Below are 27,255 nucleotides of genomic sequence, written 5' to 3'. Positions count from 1 at the left end.
TCAGCTCTTCACCTAAATTGCCTAACCATTAGGCACTGGTACAGGCATTTGTACTTTCCCACTTTGAGTTTCTCCGAAATACCAGGTAAATAGAAGACAATAAGGTAAACATTAAGGGTTTTGTTTTCTCTTTTATGATTGAGACTGCTACAGAAACACTAGTTTTTCAAGGACCACCAAGGGATAGCATGCCCATTCAGTCACCCACTCATCACTCACGGAACCCAGTGTCCCTTTCTGCAGCCCCTGACTCTGGAGATGCAGACATTCACAAGATAGGCTTATGGGCCACACAGAGCCTAAGCCAGGCTCAGAAGCTGTCGCACCTTCCATATTTCATAACATGGACTGGTCACAGAACAGGTCTTCTCCCCACATGTATGTGGGCACAAACAGTCTTCATGTCTTCTGACCACAGGTGGGGCAGAGGGGCCAGAATTCTCTCCTACATGGGACATGCTCGTGGCTGGCCCTGAAGCTCCTGCCAGCTGCACATGTAGGAATGCTGCATGTGCATTCTTTCATTCTTTGCCCTCCAAGTGGTTTTTCTAGGAAGGTGACAAATGGCTTAAAAGAGTGAAGCATATATAAGGTAGGATCAAAAATAAGTTCCTGGTTGGCAAGTGTGAGGTCATAAGTTCGATTCCCAGAACCAAACATAACAAAACAAAACGATGGTGAATATTTAAATTTTCAAAAATTTATTACATTAAAAGACACACTGCAATCAGTCCCCCTCGTAATGTTCCCCTGTGCTTTGAACATCCTTGTTCCATGGTTCTTGGCAATGTGTCTTTTACTATAATAAAATTTTTAAGATTTAAACATCAACCATACCTTCCATCATCTCTTGTGCCAGTAGCCCCTCGGCTGGCCACCTTCCAGTCCCCATTGCAGATCTACACACAGAGCAGACACCGCAGCTTTCTGGTGGAAGCCAGGACCTGGCTTGGTCCACACGCCTTTGCTGCTCCACCTGCCACCACGTACACCAGGCTTTGGGGTCTGGGCACCTCTAAGTCTCTGTCCTCCTAAGGACAAACCTCTATCTCTGCCCTTTGTCTTTGCTTTCACTACCGCCCTTTTCTCCCACTTCTGCTTGCCACAAATTCTTTATACATTTTCCTTTTACTTACACACATGATTAAAAACTGGTCAACTATAAACAAGTTATATTACAATAAGTCTCGCCTCCAGAGACTATGACAATTATTAAGAATTTCAACTAGCCTTAATTACAAACAAAATAAAAAGTATAAAAAAGTAGGCATATGCATGTACTGAAGGAGTATAAAGATATTAGAGTAACTAAAGGAGAAGATAAACACATTGCATATCATCTTTTTCATCCACTCTTCTCATCCCATCAGGAATATTATTCAGTTATTTCTTGTCTTAGTATAGTTAGCTGTTATAACAAAATACCTAGGGCTGGATACTTTACTAAGTGCAAAAGTTTATTTGGTTCTTTGGCTGGTACTTATCTAGTCCCACAGGAGCTAGAAATCCAGAGACAAGGAGACAGGGAGAGAGAAAGGGAGAAAGGGAGAAGGGAAGGAGACAGAAAGACAGACAGACAGAGACAGAGATACACAGAGACAGACAGAGACGGAGACAAAGACATAGACACAGAGAATTGACCCATTCATGAGGGTGAGGCCTCCATGACCTAATAATTTTCACCAGGCTCACCTTTCAGTGGTTACACACCTAAACACTGCCACACTGGGGACTAGGTTTCCAGAACATGTACCCTTGGGGGCAAGCCATATTCAGACCGCAGCACTTCTCCTCAGCAATTACCTGCACAGGAGTGTCCATCTTGGTAGAAGCCGTCCCCACAGGCGGCCACGCACTGTCCTTGCTGCATCAGCAGGGGGGGCCGGCAGGACGAGCACTCCAGCGCATTGGTGCAGGCGGAGCACTGCGGCTGGCAGGCTGGCCCCAGACAAGGTCCGAGAAAGAGAAAGGGGACCTCAGATTAGCGCACAGATACCCGCAGGACTCCCCAGCCTCAAGGCTCCAGGGTCCCAGAGAATGAACTAATTTACTGGCCGTCATATACAGAGCGCATAATGCATGTCAGGCCCGGTTCAGGGGCTTTCCAATGGAAACGTCTTTCATCCTCACAGCAGTCTATGAGCCTCATTAATCCCACATGTACAGAGAGGGATGAGCGCAGAGAGCAAAAGGAACAGGACACAGAACATCGGCCTCTGAGCCAGGCATTTGGCTCAGGAGTCTCTGATCTTTTCTTTTATCTAATAACCTCCAATATATTTGTCACTCAACCTTATTGCAAAATTATTCTTTGATCCTTTTCCTTCATACCCTATGGCTGATATATGAATAATTCAGAAAGATTAAAGGTTATAAATCAAGACAGAATATAGGGACAAGAGAATAATTACAAAAATAGTAATGAAAGTAGCTAAACCTTAGTGAGCCCTGCCTATATCCCAGATATCCTTCTAGGTAGTGAGAGGTATTTATGTGCTCAGTCTCTACAGCAATCCTTGGAGGAGAGCACTAGGGTCCCTCCTTTTACATACAAGGATACTGAGGGAACAGAGAGGCTAAATGCTCTCTGGCAGGGATAAAACTATACAGCCCTAAATGAGGAATCAGCCTCACAGATCAGAGATAGGGAAGTAAGACCTGACCCCACCCTGCCACAGTCTCCCAGGTAAGATCGCCATCCCTGATGGTCAAGTACCCTGCATCCTTGTGCCCTGCCTACCCCTAAGAGATAAGCTCTACCAACACCCCTCCGTGTGATTTGCAGAAAGTCAGTTCCTTTCTTTTGCCCATCATAGGATCCCCACAGGCAAAACTGGACAAGTTCTAGTTAAATGATTCCAAAGGTCTATGTCAGACTGTTTTAGTAAATGATGTCAATCGTTTTGATAATATTACAAGTAAGTCTGTAAAAATGAAACAAAAATCCGGCCACCACTACCTAGCAAGCAGCTCTGTACCCCCTGCCTCCCAGGAAGCGCTGGAACACCTGTGGAATGTTAGAAGCAAGAGGTCTGCAGGAACTGAGGCCAAGTGAGCTGTGGGTGACGTTAGTATCTGCCAGCAGTTGTGAGACCTCATGCACTTCCTGCATGCCCGACCACATCCTAGACCTCAGTTGGCAGCACCGATCTCCGTGCAGCCTATGCACCCACTCTCCTATACCACCTCCAGGCTGCCCACCGGTCCATACCTAAACAAAGGCTACCAGCCTGGTAAAATGCCAGGCTGCAGCTGTGTACACACTGTCCATTCTCCAGCAACTTTGTGGGATCCTGGCAGAGGTCACAGTGGCCCGGGGAACGAGAGCAGGTCAAGCAGTCCGGGTGGCAAGGAACTAAAATCAAGGACAAAGAAAGTGATTCAGTGAGGAATTTCCTTCAGAGAAAGAATCTAGTGGCAAGCCACATTACGCGGAATCTGAGGATGCTAAAATCCAACCTCATTAATGCTGCTATCTGCTGGAATGACCTCAGAAACAGGAACGACAACCTGGAAATAACTGATCTCTATAAAATCTAAATTTATAATAGCTTTTAACTTCTTCTGGAGTTGTGACATGCATTAAAAAGTGCAGGCAAAAAAACACAATATTTAAAAAGTTACTACTACCTTTAAAAATATAGTCAGTTTTCTTCTTTTTCTCTAGAACTTTTCATCTCATTCTCAGTAATTAGGATTGTCATTGACCTCAGCAGTAATCCTCAGCAAAGGACTATTTTCAGGTTTTGAATTTGTGGGAGACTTGATTTTAGATATACAGTATGCAATAATTGGCTAAATATTTGTTTTAGAAAGCTCAGAGAGCCACTTTGATGAAAGTAACATAATTAAACCATAAAGTTGTTTTGCTTATCCCTCAGTAAACTCTCCAGTGAAGCCCTGGATTAGCCACGATAAGACAAGCACAGCCCGAATGCCTGTGATGTGAGAAATGGTGGCCCATGGACGGAAACAAATAATTATGAGCTATGAATGGAAAAACACCACCTTCCAAGCGAGACTCTGCATACAGGCAAATTACTGCCCCACCAGAGCAACTTCAATGCTTGCCAACAATTACTAACTGGAACTAATTCAACCCCAGGTGATTTGAAAGCAGAACTGCAGGACAAGTAGATAAAATTTTCTTTTGGGAAAAAATTAACGAGTCTTTAAACTTTAAAAACCCATTTGAGAACTCCAAAAGGAACCATCTGCTTTAACAACTCACCTTAAAAGATGGGGGGGGGGGGGGGGAGGGGGAGAGAGAGAGAGAGAGAGAGAGAGAGAGAGAGAGAATGTCCAAGTCACATTTGTGAAGTTATTCTTTTGTTTGCACAATAAAAGACAGATTTACCTTCACAGGTTTTCAAACACTACATTATATGAACTTCACAATAATTTTGCAAGATAGGTAAGGCATACTTTATCAACTAAAAATTAAGATTTTGAGTTCAACGATTTACCACAGGTCACATAATCAGTTGAGTTTGGTAATTATGTGGGTGCTATGGTTTGTGTGTATTTGTCCCCCCAAAGCCTCTTGCAGTTATGAAGTGGACTTCTAGAGTTTGTGACTAATTCCTGACTCAGTGCTGGGATTATGGGTGTGAGTGTTGCTGGGATTATGTGTGTGAGTGCTACACCCAGCCTGGGGCACAGCCTGAATGCAATATAAGGGAGACTTGCTCTCCGTAGCCATCACTGCCGCTGCTCTTGTCCCTTTGCTCTTGCTCGCCTGCTCTCTGCCCTTTGTTGTCATCATGGAATGCTGCTCTCTGCATTCAAGCCAGCTGAGTATGGACTGAAGCCTCCACTGACTGTGAGCTAACTAAACCTTTCCTTCCTTCATTTTGGGTGTTGGGTATTTTGTCCCTGCAAGGAGAGAAGAGTAACTGAGATAGTGGGTGTTATGGTTTGTGTTTAGTTGTCCCCCCAAAGCCTCATGTAAGTTTTGGGGCAGACAGGGCTGTAGGATCAACAAGTGGCTTGAGGAGTGGGGCCAGAGGACCAGGGCAGGGCCCAAGGGGCAGGGCCAGAGAGGTGCAAACCTTCAAACTGGCTAGCCTGTGCTTTCTCAGAGATGTAGAGAGGGTCATCCTGGACATGGCAGCGCCCCAGCCTCTCCTCCACTGTCTTGAAACCTTCAGTAACTGTGAGCTAAATAAACCTTTCTTTTCCCTCATTTTGAGTGTCAGGTATTTGTCTCAGCAAAGAGAGAAGAGTAAGGAATTATTTGTTAGAAAAATTAAGATGCAAAATCCCTACAATTGGGGGACAAAATAAAGAGGGGCAAGAGAATTTCACTGAAATTTTGGCCCATAGAGCCATCCCATGGGGCACGGACTTACCTGAAGTGCAATCTGGGCAGCACTGTCCCTTCACCGCCAGAGCCAGGGTGGCCACTGGACACGGCGGGCAAGCGCGCTCATAGCAGGTGACCTGAGCCCCCTGGCACTCGCACACCTGACAAGGGCCATCTTCCCACTTCTCTCCCTCCTGCATGAGACAGAAGAAGTGATGCTATCAGGGCGTGGAGAGGCAGAGGACAGTCCATGGGGAACAGCTTGTAATTTCCAGGAGTACAAAGCCAAGGCCCCTCCTCAACACCTTACCCAACCCAACTCTGAAATGGAACCAAGTCTTCAATTTAAAACGGCAAGACATCTAGCTCTTTGCATCAGCAGAATGATTTCAACTGCAAAAAGTACCCTAGGGCTGCAAGAAAATATAAGTATTTAACATGTATTTCTCAACATATTTCTGTCTTACACACACAAACACCAGGTGGATCACAATGTACCTAGTGATTAGCAGGTACATTAAATACAGTCTCTATAATAACAGTGGGAAGCTTGGTTAAAACCCTGTATTTCCTTAAAGTTAGTACAGGAAGAGTAACAGGTAAGGCATTGTATTCTTAAAATTAAAGCTTTTTGCAGGACCACTGTTGTGGAGTGTTTATGTGCTACGAGCTTTCTCATTCTAAAATACTTCTTCCAGCTAAGCAATTATAGTAATAAATATGACAGAGATTTCAAAGTGATTTTCTAAGTGCAATTCCTGTGTGCTCACAGCTCTACTTACTCTGGAGAACTACAAGGGACAAAAGTCCCACCAGAATGGACTGGGGTGGCCAGGGACCAAAACAAGAGAAAATATGAAAGAATGTTTTAAATATATTTGGATGCAATGTTTACTAAGCCAACTGATGCTAACCATCCCAAACAATTAATGTGATAGTACTTAACAAACTAAATGGGAAATGTTAGAAAAGTGACTTTGAAAAAGGGAGAATCCCATTTCTTCCACTTCAAGGAAACTGCCTGGGTTCCTGGCAACTGCTCCTAACACTGGAAAGGACAAGCCTGTTGTGTGAATAAACTGCTGGGGGTGTCCACTTAAGAGCAGCCGCACAAGGCCCCGCTGCAGCCTGCTTAGAGGGACCTGGTACACAGTGCCACTTGGGGAACAAAGACTGTGCATCCCCAAGAAGCCCTTTCTCTGAGCGTGTTATAATCCATGAAATCCCACCGGTGGTCAAAATGTGTTTTCTAGGCCACAGGAAAAGCAGGAGGAGAAAATCATCATGAGACAGGGAAAAGATGGATCTGGCAGCTCATCGCTCATCGTTGCTAGAGAAACGTTATCAGCATCAGTTGGGGAAAAGATAAGCTACAGGAGCAAGGGCTCAAAGGATCAAAGTCCTAAGTTACTAGGATTTTTAATTCTTGACCATAATGCCATTAAATATGACTGTTAAAAATACTAAGGCACTAATTTTCTCTATGGTAGTTCATATAGCTCATTACTTGAAACAACTTTATAATTGTATAGAATTAAAAATCCATACTTACTGGAATATATTTAATTTTGCTCACATTTGAGGATACCTGGGGACAAAGAGAAATGTATTTATTATCCCATGAGAACACTATTACACTGATTTATTTAGTTTTTCATTAGGAGTTATCCATTTCTCCCAAGTAACATACAACTTCAATTATTATGAAGAGACATAAAATATTTCATGTAATACATCAAAAACAAGAAAAGGACATCGACATGATGTGACAGTATTTTTGAGTTTTCATTCTCATCTTGTACTTGAGCATTTGACTTAAAATCTCCCTAAGATAAAGGTCTTCATGGTCAAGGAGCTGAAATTTTCAAGGACAAATTCTTGATTTTTGCAGCACCAGAGAATTACTAAAGTTTGTACTCTTTGACACCAACTTGGTTTTCTTTATTTCAAGTGGATTTAATGTGACTTCAAACATGGGTATGAAAATTGGTAGTAATACAAAAAAAAAAAAAAAAAGAAAGAAAATTGGTAGCAATCAAAATACAAATCCAACAGATAATGAGGCAACATTTAAGCTAAGTAAAATGGGGATAAGTAAATTAGGGGAAATACTAGGAAATGAGTAATAAGGCAATAATAATAATAATAATAATAATAGTATTTTTAGCTTTCTTTTAACATATGGGGCACCATTTTAGGTGCTTTACACATATTTCCACAGCCATCTGAGTTAAGTGCTAGTGCTGTCCAAATTTATAGTGAGGATCAAGAAACTTATCAGACATCAAGGCCAATAATCTGCATTAGTGCCGGGATTTTCTTAGAGTCTGTGCTGCTAACCTTACCCGATCTCACCACCCGCCTGGGACACTCAGCAACACTGGCTGGTTGACAGGTGTGATTTACACAAATGGATTCCCCAGCTGAAGCACTCAACCCCTAATTCCTTTCACCCTATTTGCACTGATCAATGAAACAGTTGTATTTATGATCAACTGGCATATTTTTAAGAAACGATGAATCTATCACCATTCCCCATGTGATCATGTGAAAAATATGGCCTGCAGAAACAGGGCACATTTGAAGAGATTAAGATAAAAATAGTTTTTTCTTTGGTATCCTACCATAACCAAATGCAGAAGACATGGTGAAAAACAGAAATTCAACAACTAGAGCTGCACTGCATGTCCAATTCATCAAAATCCTGCTGGATATATCTGGAAAATAGATTGATCCCTTTCTACCACCTTCACCATGTACACCCTTGACCAGGCCACACAACTCCCTTCATCCCAACTATCATAGTTTCCTGTGCGACTACATGCCCTCCTCTTGGCCCCGTGCAAGCACCAGAAGGATCACTTCAAAGTAAGCACATCACACTTCTCAGCCTCGAGCCCCTAAGCAGCTGCCATTTGCTTCAGGGCAAAATAGGGTGGCTTGAAAGCTACTCACTAGGCCCAACTGGTCAGGCTCACCTCAACCACTGTTCCTTTGGTAATAACACCCAAAGTTGTATACAGTGGTGATGAAGGATTCTTTTTCATACCATGTATTAGCAGGCAAAAGGTGGCTTTCAGTTTTGGCTGTGTTATGTGGGCCTTCTTAAAACGTAAGCCCACTGGCCTGATGAATCTTTCATATTTAGGTGGTCTTTGAGAGATGTTTCATACAATAACTTCTTATACTTATTGAAGACTACAGAATAATCAGGAAAACTGTAACTTGAATACAGCTGAACAACTCCATGACTACATTCATCAAGAAAACTATTAAATTGTAACAATATTAAAATGGCCCAGGTTAAAAAAATACATATATACTCACTAGCCCTCATCTCTAAGTGCTGCTTCTAGCTCATTCACTTGGATCCAGCCATAGTCCCTCTCTTGCTATTTTCTTGAACATGCCAAGTATAGTTTTGGTGCCTTTTTATGGCTGAGCCCTCCTTCTTGTAATGCCCCGGCTCTTCCCCAGACAGCCATGTAGCTCACTTCTTCCCTTCCATCAGACTTTGCTCAGATTTCTCTGTCTGAGAAGACTTCCCCTTATATGAAAGAGAACTGTCCCCCACTTAAGCCGAGTTATTTAAGCTGTTTTATTTTTTCAGGAAGTAGTTACTGGACCTGTGGGGATGTGTGTGTGTGTGTGTGTGTGTGTGTGTGTGTGTGTGTGTGTGTACACCTGTGCATGTGTTATCTGTGCCCCCACTAATAGTATCACTCCACCTGAGAGAAGTCACTCTCACAATCGCTTCTGTTTACTTCTACATCCTCAGGGTCTGCTGAGTAGCAGTTGTACACACGTTAATATTTGTTGAACAAATGATTGAACAAAAGAAATTAGAAAGTAATAAGGTCCCATCACTGTTAACTTTGAATTATTGTTTAATAGTCTTTATTAGCCTGATACTCACAACTTCTGCCTTTCCCTCAGAAACACAATAACTGTTCCTTGGAATGCATTCAGGACAGCATTTTCCATCTAAGTGAATTAATTCTTCACCCTGTAGAAAGAAGAGTAGCAGTACACACATCAAATTAACATGTCCAGGGACCAGTGCTGAACTGTGAAGAACTGGGCTCCCTGACTAGGAGAGAAACCCTCGCGCACCGCTCGCTCTACCTACTACTTAGCTTGTGTCCCATGCTGCTCCCTGTGCAGAGCCCCATAATTCTGCATATCCTGCCAAATGTGGTTTCTTTTCGGTTCCAACGATCTGTATGCTCTGATAGCTCCATAACTGCCCAACTATGGCCAGCAGCTCACATGAATCAGAAGGATAGCCAAGGTTAATGTTACCATGTTGGAAACATGGTTTTCAGGAAACAATCACACTCTCTTGAATATACATGGCTGGACCTTGTGACTTTGGTTTCATCAACAAGTGTGCAACTCAAATCAACATTTTTCCTTACATACAAAAATTAAATGCATCCCTTTGTGCATAGATGTAGGCATAAAGTCAAAAGTAGTACCCTACTTTTTATTCAGTATTCTCATACTCATGTCAGCCAGATCATACCTATTAAAACACACACACACACACACACACACACACACACACACACACACAACCACACTTAGAGGCTGGATATTTAACCTATAAAGTCTTACTAATTTAATGTCTTATACAATTATTTCAAAATTATTTTTACAAAACAGTAATGCTTGCTGTTAAACATATTAAAGTAATTCTGAATTCTATTGCTTAGAAAATGTAACTCTACTGCAGTCTTACCTTCCAGGGAATCTACTGTTAAAAACAGAAACTTTGTAATTTTTTTATTGGTGTGCACTAATGTCTAATATTTACAGGCTAAAGCAATTCTTTAAAGCACTTTCCATTTTCCAGTGATGCTTCTACTTTCTAAGCAATCATGTTTCTTTAAATATTTAAGAGCTGATTTGAAGTCCATGATGTTTAAAAGTACAGAAGCCATATTAAATGAAAACTGGATCATGTAAAATATCAGCAGAGTAAGTACAGTGACATTTTATATTTGAAAATACTGCACCAAAGAGAAATATGGTATCAAATCATTGGCTGGTTTTTGGTCGTAGTATTAGGGATGGATTCCACTTTTCTTGAGTTTTCAAATTTTTCCAAATGAATACACATTACTGTAATGATGGAAAATATAAACTAAAATAAACACAGAAATGCAGGAATTATTATAACTTTTTATAGTGCCTATAAAGTCATTTCAAAAGGAAGGGAGTTGTATTGGTTGTCTATACAACTTTCTATCAAAATTTCATGCCAATCAGAGGCTGACGGAGAGCAGAGGATGCTACAGGGATCATACATATTTACATATAAATTGTTTTGCAGTAATATAAAGAATCAGCTGGTAGTGAAGGCATCCCTCAGAAACAGATTGAAATTTTCTTTCAAAGCATCTAAAGGGGTTTATATGCATGTAATCTAAGTTGTTTAAATCAATATTTGGAAACAAGACAGAGTATGTGTACTTCTATTAAAAACAAAACACATGAGAGATTCTTAAGTGTTTGCTGCAGCACACACAAACAAGAGGTGCTCTGAGCCTCCACACACCACTGAGCCCTTTTCTGAAGAGCAAGACTCCATTCTGGTGAGGCAGGAAGTTGTAAATAGATCTGCTACTTATAGAAGAAGACTAGATGCCCCAAACCACATAAGTTTTCTGAGGTGGCGAGGTTGCTCCAATTAGCACTTGGCTTTTGCCTTAAAGAAAACTATTTCTGAAACAACACTCGTTCTTTTAAAGGAAGTTCTCCATAAGCCAAATCAAATCTGCTCCTCCTCCACTAAGTCATAGCTATATCCATCAGACTGAGACAGGAGATTAGGGCATGGCAAAGCTGGCTGAGTAACTAGGTATGACCCGTTAATTACAAGACACTTGAACACATCCACGGAACAGTTTCCAAAATCCTGTGCATGCACTTCTAGCAAGAACTTGAGCAAGTTTCCGATAGGATCCCCTAGACCTCATCTGAGCCCAAGGTCCGGGATCCCAGCACCACCTCTCAGGACCCTTAAGTAGAAGTTCTCAAGGGTTTCTTTGAGATTTGCACAACAAAAAAGGACAAAGACACCACAAACAGCTTCCTGTGGTGGCTCTCCTTAAGATAACCCATCCTGTGTCCTCCATGGTGTAGTTTTGTCTTCCTTTTTTCTTCTTTTACACTGCCCAAGCTCACTCTGCATAGTAAGTTTCTCCCTCACTCTTCACTTCTCTTTTTCATACACCAAAGGATCTTCCCTCCTCCACTGAGGAAGGGAAGGCTCCTCACATTTCTGTATGCCTACTTTCTTCTATGAGTTTTGCTACAAGTCTCATTCCCACCACCATACCGTATGTCAGATGTGAACACTCGATTCCTTAAAAAAGAAAGTAATTTGACTTTATTTGAAATTGTTCAAAGAAATTCTAAAGTATCAAAAGTGGAATCCACCACATGGTGCTATCCTACCATTGATTTACTATACTTCAATATCCAGGGATCTGACTAATTATGTCAAAGACAAGGATCATGCCATTTCCTACTTGTCTTTGTTGACAAAGACAAGTCTAAGCCTGATTTCAGTGCTATTCAGGACACCACTGTGGATAACCAGTGTGACAATGAAGTTGACAGTGACCCATGAATTGCCTTCTCCAGAAGTTTGCTCTGCCTTTTTGCACATGTGCCTACACTAATACTTACTGTGCATTTGGTCGCCAAGGGTGGAAGTCAGAGGACCTTGACATTTTAGAGAAAGGAAGATGGGTAGAATTGAATAAAAACACCAACAGTGCACTCTCACTGCCCCTTGGCAGGCATCATTCCCTTGGGAAGCTTCTAATGCATTTAAATCAAATTTCCTTGGTACCACTGTGTATTTATTTATACACGTGACCTCTTCCAAAGCCTGGGAATTCTTACTCATCTTTTTATCACCAGCAATACAAGCTGATTAGAAGTCAAGAAGTTAGAATACTCAGGCTTTGCTTGAAGAAGGGGATGGTAGGGAGACACTGGGGATTGACCTCCAACCCCTCACATGCTAGACAAGCACCACAGCCAGCTTCAACAAGCCCATTCACCAGAGCTATTACAGAAATGTGATACATCTAGAAGGCAATGGAATAGCTTTTGTAAGTTTCAATTTTGATTAAAATTTCACTTCAAGTAGCTTTTCCAGTTGAGAACCTACTAACTAGAAGAAAAAGAAAAAAAATGAAAAAAAAATTAAAGACAATATGGAGGCAATCAGGAAGAAAGCAATTTAGTTGATTAAAGATCTGGAGAAACAGGCTACAGGCCTTAGAATTCCTCAACCCATAAAAAGAAAAGATGGCGCACGGGGCAGGGGGATGTACACAGAGATACAACAGTGTTGGGAATGGTGTCACCAGAGGAGCACGAAGGCGCTCTCCACTCACACAGTCCCCGCACATACTCCCAAAGCACAGAGGACCTGGATGATGCCACCACAGTCAGTTATCATGCTGGAGCAGGCAGACACTTGGCCATGCAGTAACACTAGGGACCACGGGTTAAATCATCTTCTGTGAATGAGATTCTGCTCAGATCTGACTGCAAGTAGGTGGTTGAAGGACACAGTGTACCAGGTCACCCCTCTCCTTTTGCATAAATCATAGTATAGTGGGCAAATGAGAACCCTGGAAAATAAGCCAGCACCCCAGAGCCAAGCCTTGGTCAGCAGCAGGAGGCAGAGGGTCTCCCTAGGATTTTTCTCATGCTTGTCCAACCACTCTGACTTCCATACAATAAAAAAAAGAAATGAAGAGGTGTCTAGGGGTACAAGAGGTAAATTTGTGAAGAAGAAAAGCTAGACCCTCTTTATCTAAATATTTCAGCTCTCCCAAGACCTAGATGTCAGAGGGGCATGAAAAATGGCCCTGGGAATGACCCACACATTTGGAAGGCTGCTCTTCCTCTGATTCTGTGCTCAGAGCTGTGGAGAAATAGGGGAGAAGAACTGGAAAGAAAAATGCCTTTGCCATACCCCACCCTTCAGAACTTCCATGTTTCCTGCCTACCCAAGTTCACAGCCCTGAGGGAAACTGGAGGGGCGGATGGGAGCAGTGGGCAAGGCAGAGACAACTTTAAAAGGAATTTGTTTTGCTAAGAGTCAAAATGGAGTTCAAAGGAAAAAAAAAAAAAAAAGGCAATTTTCCTAAAACATACATCTGCAGTCGAAACAGAGGCTACTTTGTTGGCAGCTTCTAGAAATTCTGCAGGCAGCAGAAGTCAACAGAGGTCAATAAAGTTAATTGTTTATGAGGTCTCCCCAGCTCTCTTGAAAACAAAAATAAAAACCGGTTTCTTTTCTTTCTTGATGCATGGAGCACCCCCAGGCGCTGGCTCCTCTTCCTGCTCCTCATGGCTAGTAGGTCTGCAGCAGAGACCTGGGCCACACACCTGCAGACCCTGTGTGACAGCCAGAGGGAGCTGGGCAGGCTACCAGCACCGAGGTCCAGCGGCACCGACTGACAGACTGATGTGTCCTATCGCACCCTTCCCTTTCTGGTCTCTGGTTCAGGGCTTCCAGAATGACCAGGTGCACAGAGGGCTAAAAGCTCTGGGAGATTGTTCCGAGTTAATCTGAACAAACAATGACATTCACTTGATGTTGCAGATCCTGGAAACGTAAGCAATCAATACTGTTGTCCCCTCCATGGCCAAGGGTAAGAAGCACACACACACAGGCCTGCCTATACTGTTGAAAACAGTCGCTATATTCAGAGTGGAAATGTTGTTGCTCCATACCTGGGCACACTCCACCTTGGCACACTCCACAGGCTGGCAGGTCACATGGCTGTGGTGACACACGCAGAACTCACAGGGTGAGCTCTGCCACATGTCGTGCTGGTACTGCACTATCCCATTCGATGAGCAGCTTCCAGCAGGAGACACACACTCCTCACAGCACTGAGTGGGGCGTTGGACCCTGCTCTGACCCTGAGGAACAGTGGGGAGGACAGTCCTCAAGACACAGTGACAACACTCGACACAAAATGCAGATGTGTACACCCCACCAGGTTCCTGAGCTGAGGGCAGTAAGCTCCTGTGCCCTCGAGCCTCCCACCCAGGAAGCAGACCTTCCCGTCTGTGGAGCATTCTGCACACTACAGAGCGCTCGACTCCCTCCAGGACACAAAGGATTAAGAACTGCTTTTCTCAAATGCCCCCAAATCAAGCTCAGGAAACCAAGTTCCATGCTCAGTACCTTCTGGCACTGCAGGGGAGGACAGGCCTGCTTATGACAACTGGTCTTGCCCCGGTCACAAGTGCACATGGTGCACGAGTCTTGGTTCCACTGCTCCCCATGCTGAGGAAAGAAAGAAAGGCAGGGAAAAAGTGGGACATCAGAGGTCAGGAACATAAAATAGAAACCCAGACACATAGGACACCCAATCTTTATTAAATTCTTTTAATGGACCCACAATGTACTCCTGAGAAATACACCATTTAGGCAGAAATGGTCTCTAAGAAAAAACACCAATAAATTTCCAAGGGAACGTTGGATGAATTGTCCTTTAATATATTGATTTCTGCCTGTGTCAGACACACAGAGGCCTTGAAAGGCTGAAGGGAAGCTGCTGAGGGCTGACTCCTCCATGAACGCTTTAGGTGTTCTTCTTGGCCAGGTGACTTAACGCCCACAGGCACAGCTGTGTTATCTCTGCTTCCCTTGCAGTTAGAGCCACACATGGATTCAAGCCACCCGAGGCTGTCCAGGGGAGGTTTGCTCAAGTGGTGGAGGTCGAAGAACAGACATTCCTCCCACCCCTTTCTTCCACCAGCCTGCAGAAAGGACTAGTGGGGAAGAGCTCGCTGGGGCTAAGGAAGGCACCTAGAGGACTCAGGAGGACATTACCAAGACGTGAACTGAACTTATCAACCCCGAGCCACCCTGTCTCTGAGTTTCTTATTATATAAGGTAATAAATGTTATCTCCGCAGCCATTTTTAGAGGCATGTCTGTCACTTGCCGCCAAAAACATCATAGCGGACACAAATTCTGTCTCTTCCCAAAGAAATCACTCTAGCACAATTCTATCTAATAAGAACACCCTACAAGTTGCACAGAGGCTCTTGTGTCAGACAGTGCACCTCAGCAATAAAAAAACCTTCTCCAGTTAGTTACTTTACATTCAGATTTCAAGTGACCTATCTGGAATGTCAGATTTCCACTCCTAATACTTAGATACAAATTCTGTACTGTACAGAAACCTGCACCCATTTCTGTTTAGTCTTCATTAGCGTGGCTGACAAGCAAGGATGTTTGGGTTTGCTATTTATGTTCTTTACAACAACGTAAGATTCTTGTGGTGCAGCTGGGCCCTCCTAAGCCAGAAGACTTATTCATGCCCTCAGTCTGGTGAGCTCGTCTGCTCTGGGAGCACCGTGGATCTGGAGCAATGTCTAGGCGCTCCAACGGCTCTTTCAGGCTTGCTCCAGCCACCACAGGCGGACTCCTACCTCCCTCTCGCACCCCTCGCTCCTCCCATGTTTCTTCTCAAGACAAGGCAGGGCGTGCGATTCCAAGCAAAGCTGAGAGACAGTATCAGAGCTCAGAGCTCAGTGTAAACTGACAATGACTAGCAATAGCCCCTTTCTCCCTGAAGATGTGTGCACAGGAAGTTCACCGTGGTTTCTGAGCCACGTACTGCTTGCCCGTACATTACTTTATATTTTGTTCTGTTGTTTGTTTTTGAGACAAGGTCTCACTATGTAGTTCAGGCTGGCATGAACTCACAGAGATTCTTCTGCCTCAGCCTCCTAGGTGTTGGGATTATAGGGATGCATCACCTCACCCAGCTTCTTTTATATTTCCCTTCGATTTAATTTTCATAAAGGCATTATGGTAAAGAGTGGGGGGCATTTAAGTACTGAGCGATTATCCCCGGCACAGCTAGATGTCACGGGAAGTGGGGGGGGGGTCTGCGGCTGGAAGGCAGAGGGCGGAGGCATGAGAAGCTGCTGTGCACGCTGTGGGGTACATCCCTGGTACCTGGTATATGTGGCCAGCTGCAGAGCAGGGTGGCGGCGAGCACTGCGGGCAACACTTTCCAGGGACTCGGACAATGGCTTCATCCTAAGGAAGCAACAATCAGAGGAGACAGTCACAGCTCCACACTGGAAAAAAGGCATGCACAGCCAGCTCAGCCATGCACTTGAAGCACCTACACCAGGGATTTCCTCTCAAGTGGCATTTCTGAGTCACCTGGGGCTCTGATGAGCACTAGCACTGCCAAGGGCACTGTGACCTTTAGGAAGTTTGGCCTGTGTCTTAAGTCTTACCCTCTTTTGAGAACAGATAAAAGCACACACAATAAAAATAATAAAAGCACTTGGAAGTGTTCTTAGTGCTTCATGTGGCCCTGCACAGGACATGCTACTATACCCACTTACGAGTGAGGCAGTGAGGACCAGGAAGGTTATGCAACTTATCCAGGTGTGCAGCGAACCTGGTAATGGCAAATGGCCAGGACAGAACTTCAGGGGACAACCCTGTCGGGGGCCCTCCTGTCCTTGTCTCGGACAGGAGCTTTCTTTCCTTCAATAAATATATTCTGCTCATGAAAAAAACAAACAAACAAACAAAAAACTTCAAAGCTCCAACCAAATCAACACTTAAGGACACCCAGACTTTACCAGGGACATCCCTAAACATGAAAGTGAAGGTACCACTTCCTGGATCCACTACTTCATGACTGCTTTGCATATAACACCTTCCTCTTGCCTGAAGCTGCCACCTCTTCACTGCTGCCCAAGGCAGGTTCTGGTCTGTGAGGCTGCAGTAGACTGTACTTTGTCTGACCCTGGCGCTGTCTTTTTCTTTCTCTATTCTCACAAAATCGTCCACCTTTGGCAGCCAGTTCTCATATGGGCGCCTGAGTGTTTTCAAATTAATATTTCACCTAAATGATGCCTGAAGAGTAAAGATTTCTTTAAAAAATTCTACAAGAACACAACAGAGTAAAATTGGTGCACATAACACAATACAAAGGAGACAGACCCCAGATTGGTCCTCTCTCACAAAATTGAAGGGAAGGATGAGTCCACAGAGTTGAGGTGAAAAGGTGTTGCAGTTCCTAAAATTGTTAAACCCCTCTAAATTGTCTTTCAAGAATGTAGGCAATAAGAAAATAATTCTCAAATGCTTAGAGGCTAAGAGAACCTACAAATAATCTCTTTCTTAAAATGAAAAATCCACAAGTGAAACGGAAACCACTCAGGGTAACCAATATTGGAAGGAGAAAACTGAGATATCAAAAAATCTGTGGCAATATCAACAAGTATTCTTTTCAGACTGAACACACCATTTAAGGGACCTTACCAGGGGTTAGGGCCCACATCACAAGGCCTCCTGAATGAAAGCTGGAAGCAGGCAGTATCAGTGAGAATTTACGCTCTCTTTAAGGCAATAACTCCTTATTTGAACATAGGAATTTCTCCTTTTATTATCACCAACTCTTAGACTATGGTTATAACTTTGCAAACACATTTGCCTATCAAGAGACTGAAATGAATGAACAAAAAAAGCAATTTTTTCATTTTTTTTTTTGTGGCCAGCTCAGCCCACCTTGAGGGCAAGGCTGGCATGGTATATAGTGCCAGGGATAGAACCATGGTTCCTGTGTGCTTGCCTAAGTTTGCCTAAGCAGGTGCTTTAGACAGCTGAGCTATCTCGCTGGCCCCTCACAGTGTTCTTGAATGTGGGAAATGTATTATCATTTTCTTTCTGCTTTCCAAACTTTCCTTAATGAACACATTCTTTTTATAATATTTTTTAAAAAAACACCTTATACTAAGGGTCATGAAAATCCTTGAAGTTGGGTTGCAAATTTTTTAGTACTAAGAAATAGAAAATACATTTTACCTGATAAATTTGTGATTTCCTTCCATTTAATGAACTAACGCATATAAAATATGAACAATCACGCTAATGTTAACATGTATTGTTACTGTGATTTTTATTAGGCATTAATGCTGTGTAGCTCCTCATTTGTCGAGGCATGACAGCGTAACGGGTAGGAGTGGGGGCCAGGCGTGGTTCTTGGAGGCTGCGACGTGGAGCCACATGGGCTAGCAGGGTGGGCCCTCCCTAACTGTGCCAACCTGAACAAGCTACACTCTTCTTACCTCAGCGCATCATATAAAATGAGAATGATAATAATAGTTCCTACTTCACAAGGCTGTAATGAGAATCACAAAGCTCTTAAAATTAATGACTGGCACATATTAATCACCTCAAACGCAGCATTGGTGGTAAGGAGGTTGTGCTGATAGTGATGGAGAGACATGTTACATCTGTACAGCACTAATTCTACACAGCACTCTTTATATCATTAGAACATCAAACACTTAATAGTGATATTAAATCAAGAAAAATATTCTAAATGATCTGACAATTGGATTTTAAAAATATGTTAAGGCAAAATCAGGCGTAATGGTACAAGAGTAACTGAGAGCAATCTATGTCCAAGTCTTCAGGGAGCTTGTATCTAATTAGCTCTAAAGCATGGCTCCAAATTTCACCTTTTTTACATTAATTATGTCCATTGATGCAAACTATAAGCTAATATTATACATAAAGCAAAAGCCTCATGCTTGATGCTTTTTGCAAATAAGAAGCAGTGCTTTCAACTACTGTAATACTAGTCCCCTAATACGTAATACGTGGTTGAGTTTTCAGTGATTTAGGTCAGAAGGTGCCCAGTGGATACTCCCTGCATCCCTCCTCTCCACTCCCTTTCGGACTGTCCTCTGATGATCCTTCTTACTCAAGAGCTCTAAACCCCAGTAGGTGCGAAGCAGCGGGGGACGTGGCGGCAAAGCTCATCTGTAATCCCCCAGCCAGGACGAGGCCCAGCGATGAACTGAGAGATCAGACGCGCACACAGCAGTTGGTGTGTGCGGCTAATACAACTGCGTCTTCCCATACATACATTTCCCCTTTATCTGGCATTTAGCATTTTTTGTCTAATTGCCTTTTGTCTGCATTTAAAAATATTGCCCAATTGTCACAATATGCCATGTTATTGATTTTGTTTTATTTGACATAAAGTACTGCTTTGTATCAACTAAATGTTAGCTTCCAGCTTTCCCTTAGATCAAAATGAGTTATTTTTCAACTTGAGGCAAAACTCCTTTCACGGTTATCTGTCAGCTGCCATGGAACATCCATAGGAACCTCAGGAAAAGCAAAAATTTATAAAATACCATGTGTACCACATTTATTTGCAATTGATTTTCCCTTCTGAATTTGTGTGAAGAGACAAACATTTTGAAAATGAGATCAGCTTTAAATGAAGAACAAGATCCAGTAGTATCTCCAGAGAAAATCCTTTGCTATTTTAAATCATTATCCTTTAAGAATTAAACTGTATATAAAAAAAAAAGAATTTAACTGTGTACATCTGCACAGTCAGGTTCCAAGATGCGTGCATGTCTTGACATTCCAACTATACCTGTGCGCTGAAAAACAACAGCAAACCTGATCATATCACCAAATTTTTCAGATGTTTGGCTTGACATTTTTTGAACATCTGTAATTCAAGCTGGAGGCTTCCTTGTGAGCACCCACAGGCTCAGTTTCATTATGTAACAATTAGCTTAAATGAGTGGTAATTAGACCTATCTGTAACTCCTAAAGGGAAAAGAAACATCACAGAAGTGGTCTCTAAAAGTGCAACATAAGAAAAAAGAAAATGACCCTTGCATCTCATTTCTAGTGCTTCCAAGTCTGCCTCACAAAATCTCAGTACACTTCCAGTTCTGGAGTTATCGGCTGATGATAGACTCTGAGACAATGCTCTGAGGGTGTTGCCCTTACCTGGTTACAAAACAGTGGCCGACACTGAGCTGTGAAGCACTGGGTGACCCCATCTCGGCACAGGCACTTGGCACAGCGACTCAGCTGCCAGTCCTCCCCATCCCGATACACGCGGCCTTCATGGGAACAGGGTTCTGGAAGGCCAAGGAATGAGGATAATAAGAGGCCACAACTGCAGATCTCAGCTCTTGCTGCAAGGTATGCAGGGACCGGGGTCTCAGTAAGCACAGGGAGGCCCCCCTGGGGCTTCAGGCTCTATGGTGGCTGCACAGACCTCTCCAAATCCATGCGTTGTAAGTGGAATCCAACAGAGTTTGGAGCCTCAGCTCATACACAGTGCCATCTGCTGTGGCTTTCCCAGGATAGGCTGGCAGTGGTCTGTCCCCAACCTCTGCCGGGTGAACACTGTCACCCTGACCTATACCAGGACCTCTGTGCCAGGAAAGTGACTGGGCCCAGCCCATGTCACAGAGTAAGGCCAGGACACCTGGGGAAGGGGGTCTTGACACCCCTGCAGTAACCCCTGGCCTGAGGAAGCACGATAAATAACAAGTAAAATACATGACAGGCTAAGAGAGACAGACAACAGAAGCAAAGAAAAGACTTTTTAAACAAGGGATCCTGCCTTTTGCCAAATTATGTAGTTGGCAGGCTGATCCCCCATCTTTCAATGCAAAATGCTTCTCTTGTGTCTTTCTTGTGGATGGTCAGTGAGAAATCCTCTTAGGAAAAGAAGGAATCCCACAGACTGGGCCCCACCCCCACACCTCCTGGTGTGCTGCTCCTATAGTTCACTTGCACGGTTATTTGGCCTAAAGCAGCCAGCAGTTGTTTTCTGGGGGGCGATATCTGAAATCCAGAAAGCAAAAGTTCGACCTCATCATTTTCTGAGCATATTTTTTAATCCCTATAACAGTTCACCACAGCAGATGACTGGTAGGAAGGGGATAATGGGATCAGAAAGAAAATAATTTTAAAAGGGAAAGGGCAAGAAGAGCTATAGGTGCCAGGTGCTACTGAATAAAAGAATTATTCTAGCCACCATATGTCAGGAGAACAGAATGCAGAATTGACAGCGATTCCTCATCATAAAGCCTGTATCATTTGGTACAAAATTGGAAGAGGCATATCTTGCTAAAATGGGATTTTAAAGGTGCATGGATCGAGCAAGAATTCCAAGAAGCCTGGAAGGCAGTCCCTGGCCTGCGGATGCCTCAGTGAGTAGCAGCAACCTCTTCAGCGTGAATGCAAAAAGGACAAGTAAGAGCACTCCTTGCTGTGCATGTCTCAGGGGAAGACACCACGTGATCCCCAAGACCAGCCAGCAGACAGCGCTGGCAACGCTGTTGTGAGAACAGACTTCCCTCTGCCAACCATGGGGGGCAGGAGGAACCACTTGGCTTCGTGGAATCTTCTCCTCTCCCCTATCCCTCTCAGGAGCTGCAAATGCAGAAGGCTGCATCTGGCCAGGGCAAAATAAATAAACAAGAGACTCACAGAATCCCACGTTTGGAATGGAGTTTAAAGATCTGCTCCAATCTCACTCTCTGACACACTGCTCCTGCCAAGTGCAATTCTACCTATTGGTTCCAGTAAGGCATGTGGGAGGGTTCTGTGAGCCACAGTGAACAGGAAAGGTGAGCGTTGAAACACTCTTGTCACTTCAAAGGCAAAGAGGGTCCTCCAGCAGCTTGTACTTACTTCCAGGACCCACGCAGACTGGGCAGCAGCTTCCTTCAGGGGTGAATTCCAGCTCCTGTCGTCCACAGGACCGCGGTGGGCATGGCCGGGGGGCACATCTTACTTCCCCATGAGCGCAGGCACATACTTCACACGGGAGAGAGGCCCACTCTGTGCCATGCTGTGTGCCAGGGGAAAGAAAAGACAAAGGCGGTTAATTCCAGAATGCAGGCCTTCTCTGGCCAAAGCTGTTCTCTTCTAAACTAAGGGTAGAGCTCAGGAAGGGTGGGAGGAAGTTCTAAGTTTCAGGGCGGTCCGTAGGGTTTGCAATGCTCCGGGCTGAAGACCAGATGACAAATGGGCTTTTCTTTCACTTTTCCTAAAGTCTTATATTTGAAAGTTTTTTTCAAAAAAAAAAAAAAATACACAGAAAATAAAAATGATGTTAATCATATCATTAAAAATTCTATAGAAAGCGAAGTAAAATACACTTATATATTTATTGCATTCTTTAAATGGTTCTCTCCCTCCAAGGTAGGTCTCACTATGTTTCTTAGGGTGTCCCCAAACTCGTGGGCTCAAATGGTCCTCCTGTCTTAAATTTAATTTCTTGAGTACCTAGGAGGACAGGTGGATGCTGCAGTACACAGTCATCTTCCTCTTCCTTCTTCTCCTTTTCCTCTTCCTCCTCTCCCTCTTCCTCTTTTGAGGGGGTGCTGAAGATTGAACCCATGATCTCACAGCTGCTAAGCATGAGATCGAGTACCCTAGGCTATTCCTCCAGCCCACTAGGGTTTACCACTTCCAATAGCTGTCACTTTTTCTGTCTCCCCCCCCCCCCCGCTCCTAGTGAACACAGCATGGGCAGCCAGAGACCCTGGCTCCATCCTGCTCTCTCACAAACTACAGAGCAAAGCCCCGGCAGTGAGCAAGCCCAGCCACCATGCAGGATGCTCCCAACCCAGCACCGTGTCAGAACCAGTATTTCCTTGGTGGCCTAGCAAAGCCAGATTATGCTCTCCCAAGTATACAAGCATCTCAACGAGCCACTCTCAGAGGCAATGCAGAAAGCAGCGGCATGTAAAGAACTGCGGCCAAGTCAAGTGAGTAGGGAAACAGCTGCCGAAGTACATTTTCGCACTTGCAGAATGGAGCAGTGGTGGCCTCGCCCAAGACATAGGGAAGAATTCATTTAATAAATAATTACCAGTAAGCTTGCTTTCTAGAACATTTTCTTAAATATGGGAACTTGCTTCGTGTGCTTGTGTTAAATCTAGCACAGGATGGGTTTCTGATTCAGTACTAATCATACATGGGTCTTTATTTAAGACCAGACCTTCTAGGAGCCCAGTCACCTAAATGTAACTGGGGGATCACAGCTCTAAGTGAAACAAAACAACACATAAAATAAGCATCCTCTTCTCCTCAAACTCACATAGTTTCTCATTTCTCTCAAACACAAAGGGGCCCGTCCTACCTAAACAACTCAGTCCTCCTCCATGCTGCAGTCTGCTGCCAGCTTGTAAGCACCCCGAAGTCTATATCCTACAATTCACTGTAACAAAAGCAGTCACAAACCTCCAGTGATTTGGGATACCCAGGACAGTAATATGCATGACCACTGAGTCAAAGGAACCAAGGCTTGGTCACCTGCACATTTCCACGTCCCCCCTCAGCTCTTCTTGCCTTGGGGGGTTAGAGTAGGTGATGTAATATTTGTGGGTCTCAGTTTCCTTGTCTCTAAAACTGAAATGGCAGGACAGCATCTGTTTCACTGGACTGTGTATGAGAGAGCCAGCAAGAGGCATGGCATATAGGGAGTGCTTGCTCAAGATACAGCAGGGCTTGCCAGAGACTGCAGAAGCAGGGACATGGGGAACTGTTGGCCAAAGGGCACAGCTTTCAGTGCTGACAGAACCAGTTCAGGGATCCACTGTACAGCATGGTGGCAATGAATGTGTGCTAATTAACCTTGATTGCTAGCTTGCCTTGACAAAAGGCTCCTGGGAGGCACTGACCTCACTCATGGGTTAACCCTTTGACCCTTAAGGGGCTACTACAAAGTGGGATTTAGAGGAAGTGGGTGGAGTCTGGCCCATGGACCTTTCTCACTGGCTGTTCTGTGCTCACTTCCTGGCTGCCTTGAAGTAAGAGGTTTGGTCCACCCACCCCTCTGCCAGGACACTTTTGCCTTGGAGCCAGCAAACATGGACTGAAACATCTTCCAAGTGCCCGGTGTCAGGTAGTTGGTCACGGCAATGGGAAAACTTACAATACAGATGCACTGTTAACTAATTTCACTGCTGTGTCAATGTACATTGTTGATCAAACTATCACAATCAACATCCTGAATGCATTCAATTGTTATTCAATTAATTAGTTTTAAAAAGACAGAAGGGTGCTCAAACCTATTCCAGGAGTCTACTGCAAGAGTTTCTAAGCTTGCTCCCTTTTCATACTTTTGTGGCAAGTGTGAATGGTAGGAGCCGGACATGGATACAAGGGCCAAGTCCTCTCCCATCAATTTTACTCCTGCTACAATCACGTCTAAAATTTAAATTTTGGTACAGCATATAAACGGGCAAGTCTACAAATCACGAGTTAGCAAAAGACAACCACTGACTTTTATGCTTAAGAAGGTCAAATATAAAGCAAAGGAAGCACTTGTAAAAGAAAAATTGATGTGTTCTGATGGGTTAAAACTTTTAAATCTATGTAGGGAGAGTAGAAGCAGGAAAGGCACAGGGAAGTAGAAAGAATTAAGACATGTCAAACACCACACCAAATCCCCACACTGATGCAATCATTATCTACAGCAAACATGTACTAAGAAGAAATTTTAACTTTAAAAATACATTGTAAATAAACTTAAAAGTCAAGTGACAAAGCAATAAAAATTGCAAATTATACTCATTAGAACTCTAATATGTAGAAGCACTTATAAGCAATAAGGAAAAGACAAACACAATGGCATTAAGATTATAGAATGCTCAATTTTATTAATTACATAGAACTTCTGACTACATAAAAATTGAATAACTTTTTGAATACCCAACATGGAAAGAAGTTTCAAGGCCTGGCCTGCCCCACACGAACCCCAGTCCCCCCAGTGTGAGGGCTGCCCAGGCATGCAGACACACTTGGAAAGAGGCCACTCTGTCCCTGAGGTTCCTGCTGGGTCAGTGAGGACTCAGGTCATTTAAGATGGGACTTTAGCAACCACAGGTGGAGGGCTGATAAGACAGCTCAGTGGACTAAGTGCCTGCTTAGGTAAGTACAGGGACTGGAGACTGAAAACAGGAGGATCACTATGAGTCCAAGTTGCGAAGTGAGACCCTGTACCAAATACATTAAAAGAAAGAAACAACCACAGGTGCCATTGCTTCAACACTCAAAATCCTACTACTTTACATTTGATACTTTGAAATTAGTAATGTCATTTTCAAAAAGTTATCTGAAGAAAATGGTCAGTGACACACAAAAAGGAATAAATACAGGGGATGTCATGCTGTTCTTCATAGTGAAACTGGTAATATTTTAGTGAAAACTAAAGCTACCCAAATGCCTAATGAGATATAAGAAATAATACTCCCCAAGAATATATAGAAAACTACCCAAGATGTGAGGTAAAAGGGTAGGACATGGATGATATACACAGCATAATTCCAATTTTGTTAACACATGTATCTACTTACCTACTTCCTTTGCCACTCCACTGTTCCTCAAACAATCAAGAAAATATTAATAGTGGTTTTTAGATCACTGGGGTTACTTTAAATTTTTTCTACATGTTTACTTTTCCATTTTCCAAATATTCAACAAAATATTTCTATTTCTGTCATCACAAAGCAAATTACTGTTTAAAATATGAATCACTGATATTGCCTTAAAAAGTCAAATCTGAAGACTATGAGACAACTTGACTATTGTATGCAAGCTAGGATGCTACCTCTAAACATCTAGACATTTTGTTCATTAAAATAAGAGCTTGCTTTTGTTAGTACTAAAAAACAGTGACTCTTATTTCAAAGGCATTTACAATCACACCACCTTTCAGATAGACACCAGAAAAATTAGGGCTGGGAAGATGGCTCAGTAGAATAAGCACTTCCCTGGCAAGCGCAAGGGCCTGAGTTCAATCTCTGGTTCTGCCAAAATAATAATAATAATAATAATAAAAGAAAATTTGACAATAACGACAACCTGTCAATCACCAGACATTTCTTGCTGCACAATAAAAGAGCTTTGTTAGTGAATAGATCAGTACCCGTGTGCTTTACAATCATGTGATTCTATTATCTTACTCAAAAGACATAAAACTAAGCAACGGAGTCTCTCTTCATGGTAAGGTTGGGAATTACAAGACTACCAGAAACCACTCAGCGAGGGAAAGTCCAATGCTGATGCCAGGACCCCAGACACAGCTTCAGATGGAGATGCACAGCATCAGCACGTAAATCGTCCCCTCACTTCTCAAGGGGCTGAGTCACAGAAGTCCCCTTCATTTTTGTCTCCTCGTCCTATCCCTGAAGAGTGGTGCCCCCATCCTGGAATGTTCCTAGGACTGACAATGAATGCTAAGTGCTCAGCCTAGAGATCGAGGGGTTCAGCACATGCCAAGTTTTATTTATACAACTATAAATGATTGCATAGTGGTCTCTAGGTCCATTTGCAAAAGCATTATTTTTAATAAACACTGTGGCAGCAAAGAGAGCTTTGTTAAATTGAGGAATAATAGATGCATGAAGCAGTGCTCCCCCAAGACCCAGGCTAGCTGTGCCATCTTAACCTCATTAATACCCTTCTGAAAGCATGAGATTTTGACAGTGGGCAAAAGCAAATACTGTATAAAACATGTTAAAATATATCCTTCATGGGCAACTAACAAGTCTGGGCTGTTAACATAAGCCCCAAAGAAAGAAAAGGTCATAAAGCATTTGCCTGGCTTCTGATACAATATGACTACAACGAACAATTTTTCTTCATATAATTTGTTCCTGTTATGAAGTTACAAAAACAGAATACTAAATATCTGGGAATGTTCTGTGAATATTATAACAACATTTTGTACATTGAGGAGAACAAGACCGTAGAATCTAATATTAATTTCTACCCTTGTGTGCAGGAATGAGTCCTCCCTTTAACCTGCAGACAGGCAAAGAGGGTCCTGCCCTGCTTTGTCCAGAGGCACTTAGCAGTGGGGCACCACCTTTCATGATCTTTCCCCCAGTGAGCCTTCCCTGCCTTCTGGGCATGATGTTTCTGCACGTCAGGATTAAAGTGGTAAAAAATGAGAGAGGGGATGAACAGTCCTTTTCTTGCCTTTGAGTAAGCTGATTTGTGGAGGACAGGACAGGAAAAAGAGCATCCAGAAGAGTCTATTTAGAAAACTATCTTTGAAGCTTGCCTCCTTGGCTGGTTGGCAGAGG

At 43.3% G+C, this 27,255-nt stretch overlaps 1 protein-coding gene across 1 annotated transcript in view; it reads right to left on the bottom strand.

Annotated features, from left to right (window-relative positions):
• Fras1 (Fraser extracellular matrix complex subunit 1) overlaps nucleotides 1–27,255 on the bottom strand; it is a 471,233-nt gene that overhangs the window by 240,412 nt on the left and 203,566 nt on the right. The window contains exons 3-8 of the mRNA XM_023703303.1: nucleotides 20,147–20,280; nucleotides 16,319–16,402; nucleotides 14,532–14,633; nucleotides 5,352–5,499; nucleotides 3,212–3,355; nucleotides 1,804–1,938 (exon numbers count right to left, since the gene is read on the bottom strand). Of these exons, the coding sequence (XP_023559071.1) occupies nucleotides 1,804–1,938; nucleotides 3,212–3,355; nucleotides 5,352–5,499; nucleotides 14,532–14,633; nucleotides 16,319–16,402; nucleotides 20,147–20,280 (747 nt within the window). The remainder of the gene's footprint in view (nucleotides 1–1,803; nucleotides 1,939–3,211; nucleotides 3,356–5,351; nucleotides 5,500–14,531; nucleotides 14,634–16,318; nucleotides 16,403–20,146; nucleotides 20,281–27,255) is intronic.

This window comes from Octodon degus, unplaced genomic scaffold (genome assembly GCF_000260255.1).
Source record: "Octodon degus isolate 3935 unplaced genomic scaffold, OctDeg1.0 scaffold00168, whole genome shotgun sequence".
Classification (NCBI taxonomy): domain Eukaryota; kingdom Metazoa; phylum Chordata; class Mammalia; order Rodentia; family Octodontidae; genus Octodon; species Octodon degus.
Note: the sequence above shows the minus strand (reverse complement) of the source record. Positions and strands in the feature narration are given on the sequence as shown.